We start from the raw sequence: 10,549 nt of genomic DNA on the forward strand, positions 1-10,549 counted from the left end.
GCAAGTTTATTGGACTACTACTAAACCAGGAGAAGTTAAAGAGGGAAGGAGTAAAGAAAACAGGATCTAAGCCTCAATTCTTAAGAGTCAGAAAACAGGTTTTGTGTGGGACCAGTTTACTGTCTAGACACTTATAGTGGAGTAGTTTGCATCTTCCTTGGAAAACTTGCTCTTGTCAGGATTTCGGAGGACATGCCAGCCAAAAGGGCTTTTCTTTTGCTCCTGGGTGGTTAGAAATATGCAGTCTTAGGTTAGTAGCCAGGGAGACTCAGCTAAAGGCTCAAACAGAGAAAAGAAGGTGGTTCTTCACACATAGATAGTAGGCCCAAAGAGCTCCTTGCCAAAGGACGTTAGGGATGTAAAAAGTCTACATGGCTTCAAGGAGGGGGACTGGGCAGGTACTTAAAAGTGAGAGCTAGTGAGAGGTACTGGGCAGACAAATTGCACATCAAGCTGACAAAATCCCCTGAACTAGCCCTCAGCTTTTGCACCTCTTCGATTCCAAACAGCTAAACTTTTTCTGAATCTCAGAAGTTGACATCCATGCAATTCGAAGCTTTTTTTGTTTTAGAGAAATTCAGTAAGGAATCAAGCATTCATAAGGAGCTAAATGGTCTATTTTGACACAGCCATCATCCTTGCAGGATACACTTCTGTGTCTCAGAAGGTGTTTGCAGAGTGGTTGTCATTCAGGAAGAAATAAGAGTTTATAAAAAATCATGTAAATTTAGTCCCGGAGGCAATAAATATGTCTTTGGAATAATATGGTCCTCAGAAAGATTCCCCAAAAAAGGCTATCTAAGAATATGGGATCAGATTCCAGCATACCAGGAAAGTGGGAAAATATTTTTATATCAATAAGAAGAGCAATTAAAATCCGATATTGGATTTCAGGAGAAAAAAAAAATACAGTGCTTAAAAAAAGGCTGAAACATTATAGTAGCCTAACTCCACATGAATGACTACAAAAACAGATTGGCTTTCTACTGATTGAACTCTGTTTCCAAGTACTTGCTGCCGTAGACAACAGAAAATAAAAATCAGCAGAGATCGGAAAAATAAAATCATGCCAGGTTGTTTTTTTTTTTTTGCTTGTGGCTCATAACTGGATGTAGCATCAATAAAATTTTGTAAAAGCTTTTTTGACTGAGTTTTCAGGGTTGTTTTTTCTGTCTGGTGTCCCACCCTCTGACAAATACAAACATCTTGCAGCTTGTCTCACATCCTATATTTCAGATTCCCAGCTCTCTAAATCCCACATTTCTGATTCTGTAAATGCATCTGCTATGGGAGCTGATACAAGTAGCTGGAACCTCTTTTCTTACTCTGTAATCTAATGCACTTAGCGAGCCAATGAATATGTGTGAAAGGAGGGGCTTTCTGGCTAAGGGACTCCTTGCAGGGGAACAGCTGTTACAACGGCAAAACCTTAACCGAAGCCAGGCAACACTCACTCACATCTCTCAGTGGCTTTGTGCATCTAGGTCTGGCAAGACAACTCCCCCTCTCTCTTCCTCTCTCTGCAAAAAGTGAGCAAACTAGCACAGAGAAACTTAAAGGAGACCGGATCTCAGTTCTGAAACATTTCAGCAGATCCAGTAATGGCCTGGATCAGTAATATCTCCTGGTTTAATCACCTTGCTCTACATGAAGAACGTTTCAGGGGGTACTTAAACAGCACTGAGGATTACTTAGCCTTCCTATGTGGGCCCAGACGGAGCCATCTGTTCTTGCCCATGGCTTTGGTGTACACCTTGATCTTCGTTGTTGGGGTGGTAGGTAACTTCTTAGTTTGCCTGGTAATCCTCAAGCACCGGAACATGAAGACCCCAACCAACTACTATCTCTTCAGTCTCGCCGTCTCAGACCTGCTCGTGCTGCTTTTCGGGATGCCACTGGAAGTCTACGAGATGTGGAGCAACTACCCCTTCTTGTTTGGGCCCGTTGGCTGCTATTTGAAGACGGCGCTCTTTGAGACGGTGTGTTTTGCCTCCATCCTCAGCGTGACCACAGTCAGCGTGGAGAGATACATTGCCATCCTCCATCCTTTCCGTGCCAAGCTGGAGAGCACTCGCAAGCGTGCCCTGAGGACCATCGTGATGCTCTGGGTCCTCTCTGTCCTCTTCGCCCTCCCCAACACGGGCACCCACGGCATCATGCTGCAGTATTTCCCCAATGGCACCCTGGTCCCTGGCTCTGCTACCTGCACTGTAGTCATGCCCATGTGGATCTACAACTGTATTGTCCAGATTACTTCTTTTCTCTTCTATGTGCTGCCTATGGGGGTAATAAGTGTGCTGTACTATCTGATGGGGCTCAGAGTAAGTCCTACTCCAACTGTGCTCAGTGTTTCCTTAGCTCATTATTGTATGTTTGTGTCTGTATGTGCCTTTTAAGTGATTGCACCTTTTTCTCGCCCATCTGTTTTCCCCCAAAAAAGCAAAAGTATTTCAAACCTCTGAAAACAGTGGCTCCACCTCCTTTGGTGTAAACCCATTCTCAAATTAATATGGCTATGTTGGGGAATAATTTACCCCCATCTTTTTTTAAAAACTTACCATCACTGCTGCTCACATTTGAATGTTACTTAAACATCCAAGTCTGTAGATTGATTCCAGCCTCTCAGAGACTTGCACCTTTGCAGCAGGGACTAGAAAGAAATAGCCCAAAAGGAAAATGTGAAAAAGAATAAAAAGGAGCAGGCTAGTGATTGAATCTTGTATATTATTTGTTTTCCCTCTTCTTGTGACTGTGGAATTTCCATTACATTACATTACTTTATTTTTCTCCTTCCGTGGAGATGGTGATAACATTCAGTTGTTAAAACTTACAAAGCTGTCATAAACTGAAATGCTGCCTTATTGCTGCAGCTAGCAAATTCAGCAATTGTTTCTTTATATAACTATGGCATAGTTTCACCAGCAATTAAGGCTACCTTAGATTTCATATTCATTCTCTCTTCAGAAAGTGAGACTAGTTTTACCAAGTATTCATCATTTAAATACATGGATAAAAAAATCAGTATCACAGTATTATGAAACTATGTAGCACAACGCTGAAATGCAGTGCTAATCATAGCGAGTTGATGACTTTTTTCTTCTCATACATTACATATATTTTGAAAATATAAATCCTATCTCATCGCACTGAATATAAAGTTTAAAAAGCTGTGTCTGATCGTACAGAAGAAAGGGATGCAATATGCTAGTAGAGATGAACGAACTCACCGAAAAATGTGCAAGAAATTCAACCAAATCTCTGCTGGTGTATATATCATTTTGTTGTGCTGGCTGATATTTACTGTTATCTGAAATTATACAGAAGCAATTTTTCCTTACCCAGGAAAAGCCACAAGGATTAGCTGCCAGAAATCCATAGCACACAGCAGATCTTCGAAGCAATGGATGGGTTAAATTATTCCCACTGCCCAGTGGCTGTTGTGGGGTCTTTACATAGTTTCACTAAAAATTTTGCAAAATAAGACCTGAAGGGAGGAAAAAGTGCTGAAAATATAGCTGTTACAAAATAAAAAGAGAAATCCCCAAACTAATAAAAAGAAGTCTTGAAGGCTGCAATAACTTCTATTTGTGGCAGCAGATATTCCTAATGCCCATCTCAGAAGAGAAGCTAAGTACCAGACAAGGGCTGCTCCCCCAGGACTTCTGTGTATTCACAGATATGTTCAAGCTGTCTTTCCTAAGGGCTGCAGCGTTCATTGTTTCTGCCTCTGCTTTTCTGTATATCCAACTCAGACTTCCAAATTTAAACAACATCCATCCTGGGTATATCTGCATTGCGCTCCAAACTGCACTAGGCAAGATAATTTCATTTTTTTCAACAGAAATGACAGAAGAAAGGTGTGTGTATATATATATAATTTTTCAAGAGTTGAAACTTTTTATCTACTCATAGAGGATGACATCTGTGAACCTTCAGCAACGCTCCAGAGTCTCCTGAGTGCCAGGTATTGCTCACAGACTGTAGTGGAAAAGCTCAGAGTTGATCCAAAGGTTGTACAAGAGCTCCAATTCGGCAAACAGAGACATAGCCTTTCCAAGTCCAGGCTTTGTGGAAAGGCCATTTCCTCACCAAAGTTTCTTCCTCAGGCTTTGCCAGTGCTCAGGAGAGCCTCAGGATGCAATATAGAAGGAAACGCGTGACATATTAAGCAGCTGTGAGAAGGTAGCAAACATGGGTCATACGGTAGCTGAGTTAATTTTTAATTTTATTCCTTGCAAAAAGGAAAAAATACATTTGTGTTTTTCACTGGGAAATTTATTGCTAACAGAGCCGCCAGTTGATTACCTCATGATCAATTACCTCATGATCTACTTGGAAATAATTTTAAGGCTTGATGGTTTAATACTGCAATGTTATGGTCAACAGATAGTCCCAGCAGTACTGTAAAGAAGAGGACACTGATGATTACACTGTAGTCTCATTAGATGTGATTGTGGGAGCTTCCTGCTGCCTCTTTCATGGGGTCCTCATCACAGGTGCCTTTAGGACCAATCCCTAAATCAGCCAAGCTCTTCTTTAAACCCAGTTCAGCTGTTGGGCAACTGGTTGCAACCTATAACCAAAAAGCTGAGGAGGAAGAGGAGAGGGAGAAAATGAGAACATGGGGAAATGGCTGCTGGTAGAAGCTAATCCCCACAGCGCTGATAGAGATGGGGTGGCGTTGCTTGGGAAGAAGTCTGCATTGCAGCGGGATTCAGTGCAACGTCCCTGTCCGTTTCTTTCAAACTGATCTCTAAAAGGACACAGGGATAGGTGGTTATCACTGGTTGTCTAAAAGTCAGACTCTATTTAACGAGGATTTTTGACAGTGAATGAAGAGAGTGGAGAGTCCAAAGACTTATTTATCCCACCTACTTCAGACATCTGTGCGGGGATCTAGATGATCAGATGGGACTAGATTGACCTCACCTAGGCAGGATGATTCTTCTGCTAAGAGTCCAACACTTCTTTTAGTGTCACTTCCCCTCAGTAACACATTGGACACACTGGTAATTTTTATTTCAGCTGTCTTTGAATCGAGACAACTTATTCTTGCCAATGCACAGCTGGTCCAGATTTTATCATCAAAATCTATTTTGCCCCCTAAATGCCCAGTTGTTAAAACCAGAATCATCTGTGGACAGTGACTGTCTTTGGCTAATTTCTGCAGAGCCCAGCACGCTCCTGGAAGAGTTTGTTCCCTTTCCATGGAGGTTGTTCAGCAAATCTTGCACCCACTAACACATTTTCCTTTGCAATGAGGGTAAGCTAAGAGTACACCCAGGCTGCAGTTCAGCAGACACATGGCAACTGCTTCAGCCAAATCACTGAAATAGGCAGGACTGCATGCTTTAGCGCAAGCCATGCGGTTTTTAAATATCAATTTTTCCATCAGCTGGAGAGAAAGTTTGGTCACCACTTGTGTCAGACAGGCCAAGGCAGAAAACAGTTCTCTTGCTTTCGCGGAGTGGCCTCACTAGGTTTGCCTGGGGATAGGTGAGGCCTTAATTTCACTCTGCCTTTTGATTTCTAGTATGGCATGCTGTAACTAATAAAGATGTGGGGGGGAAATCCAATTTTCAGCTTCTTGCTCCAGACACTTTTAATTCTTTTACAGGGAATGGGTAACATTCATCTCCAGACAACCCAACATAGCCTTATACATCCACAGTGAGGTAAAAGTAACCGCTACCATCTCTGGAGTTCTCCCTGTATCAAACCATTGGCATAAACTCAAGTTACAACCTTTGCCATGGACTCGTTTCTTTTTTTTTTTCCTTCCACTTTGTCATAACTCATTGTTTTATTAAATTGCAACTGCTGAGTTATTCTGACTAGTTACACCTCCATCTATTATCACTTGAGGCTAAAGAGGAGCCTTATATCATCATGAAAATGACAGGAGGAAGGTGAAAAACAAAGATACATGTGTGTCTGGTTTATTACAGCATCAGAGCACTGTATTCTCTGAGGCTTTGGAATATGCCTGGAATAGATTACTGTTGAGACTGAAAACCACTGAAGGGAAACTAGGGATTATAATCAATCTGAGCAGACATTTATTGCTAGATGTGTTTCAAATCAACTGAGTCTCTTCCTTAAGCAACTGTGGCTATGACTAAAAGTTACAAAGGGAATAATGTAAAACATGAGAGGCTGAATTGCACTATAATTGAATATAATTTGATTTACATATGTTTCCCTTTTATGGGTTTTATTTATAAATAGAACATTGAAAGAAGGTCTCATTTGATCATCCTTACAGCACAGTATTTTTAATCAAAAATCAGGAAGCAAAGTCACAGCGTAAAAGGCAAAAGAAAATGGCACAACTAGCGTGTTTTCACAAGATTTTTACAAATCGAGATTGATTTGTCTTTTCCCTCATTCCTGATACTCTTTCCCATGTAATTAAAAGTTTTGTTTCCAGTTTCTCTCAGTTGAAAAAAACATCACTCCAAATCTGTTGGCTAATCAGAAGTTCCCACTTCAGGAAGCTGGGTCCAATTATGCACTCTCTATAGATGAATTTCTTTTATAATCAAAGCAATTGTCCTGATTATCTAGCCCGGGTCTTTTCATCACCAGAGCACCAGTGCTCTTGCCGTAAGCATATTGCAGAAGCATTTCAGGGAGGATCAGATTATTATTCTTTATGACCATTTTTCAGAAGTCCAGGAAAAACTACAGGAGAAAAAAAAAACCACCTTGTTGTAATTGAGCAGTATGTGGCTGAATCTGTGCATATCATGCACACCGGCTGTCTGCAAGAGAGCGTATATGTATTTTGTTCATTAGATGGATTGAATATCAATTAGTCCAAACACTCAGGGCATGAAATGAACTCCCTTGAATTCTACAGGAATTTTTCCAGTGATTACAGCTGTGTTTCACTGAGGCTTCTCTGGGTATTTTTTTGATCATTGGTTTGTGCTTAATTGTGGGAAACCCTTTTAGGAAAATAAACAAACAAACAATATTTTGCTAGGGGAGAAAATAATGCCTAGCAAAATGCTGTTGAAATCGAACACAAACTGTGAACAAAATATTGACTCATTGAGAAAGGACAAGTGGGGAACTGAAATACAAATTTGCTGTAAATATGTAGTCTCGGATGCATAAAATCTGCAGGCTGTTTTGAACCTAAAGCTTCAGTGTTTCCCTAGACAAAAACTGAAATTTAAATGTAGATTTTTTTTCAGTGAGTCCTGAGTTGCCCCAAATTTTGCCTTCTCAAACTGCAGCTATCAAAATAACAAACAGGCTATGTCTGGTGGGGATGTCATCTCCTGTTTAAGCTCTCCCTTGGTTTCCCTCCTTTTGCCAGTTGAAAGGAGACAAATCTTTGGAAGTGGAGGAAATGGCTGTGAATGTTCAGAGACCATCCAGGAAATCAGTCACCAAGATGTTGTGTAAGTAGAGAGTCCTTTTGTGTTTTATTTACCATGGACAAGAGGGTGACCAGGTCCTGCAGGGTATCAAGTAAATTCACTGGATATGAGAATTGTGATGATGAGTAGCTGTGATCAAAAAAAAAAAGGTTTATTGCTGTTTTATGTGGACTTACAGGGCATGGGAATGAAGCACCATGGCTAACTATGAAAAGACTCAGAAGGCAAATTTTCCTCCCCAGAACGAGAAGAGGTTGAGCAAACCTACGCGGCAGATGCTTGCATGGCAACTCTCTAATGTCCCTCACTCCATACCTGGCTCTTGCAGCCCTCTAGGGAGGATCCCTCTTTTTCAGTGAAAATAGTCTATCTTGTACATTTTTAAAGAAGGATGTACATCTGTTTTGCGATCTTGTACATTTTAAAGAAGGATGTACATCTGTTTTGCGTCACACCACGAGTTCTGCTCATGAACAGGAAGGTCCTGCCAAGCCACATACATCACCTACTGCTGACTTAACTACTTAGACCTTCCCAAGAAAAAGTAGGACCTAGGCAGACTTGCACATTGTATAGCATTCAGGAGAATTTGTGCTCCAACCACCCTGAAAGCACCCACATCACTTCCTGATTTAGGGCTGTCTTTAAGGCAAAGATCACCCTGCTACTGAGATGGTGTTTATGCAGGAAACATAAATCACCTTCAATATTTCCTGCAACAACATTACTCTTTTAGGCAGTTTAAGTCACCTTCTGAAGTAGGAAATTGTACTTTGAAGTCAGCCTGATTTTCTGTGCCCCATGACTGTGACCACAGATGTTCATAGGACCCAAGTCTGGAATGGGTTTGCAAGAGTCCTTACTAGAGCCAGCACAAGCCAAGTTGCGCATGCAGGCAGACTCTTTTTCTTTCATGCTGAACAGTGCACCCAAACAGACTTATCATCAGCGGATGGTTCCTATGGCCTTATGCTGCTATGTCATGTACAAATAGCGTACAGAGGAAATTAACTCCAAGGCACAACGGAGTCAGTGTGTCCCAAGTACCACAGATGAATCCAGATGTCTCGCTGTCAGTTTCTTCATTAGGCTCTGTACGTGCCACAACACTACCAGGCTGTTGCCTGCTCTGTTTGAATGTCATTGTGTGCACATGCATTAAGTTATCCAACACAGAAATCAGTGGAAAGTTTGTTCTTTTAGCTGGTAATGTTTTTCAGTGACCACTGCAGAAAGACAGAAAGGATGGCAAAAGTTTTGAAACAATGAATAAATTTTGTATATTTAGTCTTTCATCCAGCTTTCTGAACTCTCTCTGCTCTGTGCAGGCTAGTGAACCATACCCTTCCATAACTGACTTGTTTTTCTTCTCCCCTTTCTCCATGCTAGTTGTCCTCGTGATGGTTTTTGCTATCTGCTGGGCTCCATTCCATATAGATCGACTCTTCTTCAGCTTTGTTGTGGAATGGACTGAGCCTCTGGCTAATGTATTCAACTTAATTCATGTGGTGTCAGGTAAAGCTTTCTTCTTCCATTTGCACAGGGGCTGGAAAAAAAAAGTAATTGTGAGTGGTTTACTTGAAATATGTAGTCATTTATTTTGTAGGTGACTTGAGACGTATGGAAAAGCTTCTTGCGGTCTGGTAGACAGTGACGAGAATCGTGACTTAAATAAAAAACAGCATGCAAATTTCTGCAACTTTCAAGATCTGGGCATGTTGTCCAATACAGTTGTCTGAATATTCACAAAGAATTAAAAAACAAAAATAAAAATAGGATATCATACATCATTACCAGCTGCTTTTCCTTCTGGAAATGCTCAGAAATGAAGTCTGCTGTCATTCAGCTGCTTTTAATGAATACACAGCAGTAGGCATCATCCTCCAGAGGGTCTCTCAGGCAAACAGCAAATGTTACCAAATGGCAAGACAAAAGACTTACATACTGCTCAGAACCGGGTGATATCACCAAATGTTTATGCCCTGCCAACCATAAAATGAAAGCTTTTTCAAAAAGGAATTTTATTTTCAGTCTGCCATGGGAAAACACTGAATGTGGCCATTAGGCAGCTCAGACAAATCCAATCTCGTGCAATTGTCCTGATGTGTTTTAAGAAATTAGCTCCCCTCGGCTGGAAGTTATCCTCTGACAGCTCTGATGGGGGCACCAGCGGTGCAAATCCTGCTGTGGGGATGAGGGCTGTGCTGGAGGCAGGTCAGTACAGCTCAAGAGAGAGCTGGTTCCTGAACAGCTGGAGACAGTGAGCTCCAGTTGATACTCTCTCCCACTTTCCTTTCCCTGTGTGCTGCAGTGCCTGAGCTGGCCTTGGCGAGACATCCCTCCGCCTCTACTTGGATGGTAGCAGGCAGAGACGTGCTGTCGCTGCCCCCACCCTTGCACCCAAGCTTGGTGGAGCAGTATAGGTAATGAAGAGATTTTCCTCTTCTGAGTTCGTTCCACACAAAAATGAGGTCTCTCTCTCCTTTCCACCACCCTTGTTCTCCTAGGTGTTTTATTCTATCTGAGCTCTGCCGTGAACCCCATCATTTACAATCTGTTGTCCCAGCGCTTCAGAATGGCTTTCCTCAGTGTGATCTCTCCTTGCTGCAAGCACTGGGCCCCTAACCATCCCACCAGCAGGATTCCTGCCCAGCAGAGCATCTTTGTGGTTGAGGACCACAATCTCGTGGACTCTGCTGAAGACACAAGTCTCCCTGGCACCCACAGGACATCTGTCAGCAGTTCTCAGCTCTCCACTGGTCTGTGACTTTCCATCTTGTGATCCAGGTGAGAGAGAAGTTAAAGAAAATTACTTTAAGAAACAAAAAGTGAAGAGCCCCCCCTAAAAGACTGATTTCAGCAAGAAGAGCTCACAGACGTGTCTTGAATGAATGAACAAGGAGACTGTACTTAACAGGTGGTCGAGAAGCATGATATTACCCTCAAGCTAATAGGAAGGCTGGAAATCTCAGCTTACTGGCTGCAAGCTATGCCAGCAAAGAGCTGCTTTACAAAAATGAGACACACTCCCAAAGTTACCAGCACAGGAGGGAGGCACAGCTTATCCAAGTCTTACCGAATGGCTTTTTGTGTACCGGCCTAAACATCAGTTTATTTTGTTTGAAATGGGGCAACTTGCTGCACAAGCCTTGTCTACC

The 10,549-nt window shown here is 42.0% G+C and overlaps 1 protein-coding gene across 1 annotated transcript; it reads left to right on the forward strand.

The window, feature by feature from the left end:
* The first annotated feature begins 1,412 nt into the window (after positions 1-1,412).
* Positions 1,413-10,310, forward strand: NMUR2 (neuromedin U receptor 2). The gene is made up of 4 exons (XM_009285814.1): positions 1,413-2,321; positions 7,328-7,412; positions 8,781-8,906; positions 9,899-10,310. Exons 1-4 carry the CDS (start codon positions 1,602-1,604, stop codon positions 10,156-10,158), a joined length of 1,191 nt encoding a protein of 396 aa, XP_009284089.1. The 5' UTR covers positions 1,413-1,601; the 3' UTR covers positions 10,159-10,310.
* Positions 10,311-10,549: the final 239 nt, after the last annotated feature.

This window comes from Aptenodytes forsteri, unplaced genomic scaffold (assembly GCF_000699145.1).
Source record: "Aptenodytes forsteri isolate BGI_AS27 unplaced genomic scaffold, ASM69914v1 Scaffold54, whole genome shotgun sequence".
Taxonomy (NCBI): domain Eukaryota; kingdom Metazoa; phylum Chordata; class Aves; order Sphenisciformes; family Spheniscidae; genus Aptenodytes; species Aptenodytes forsteri.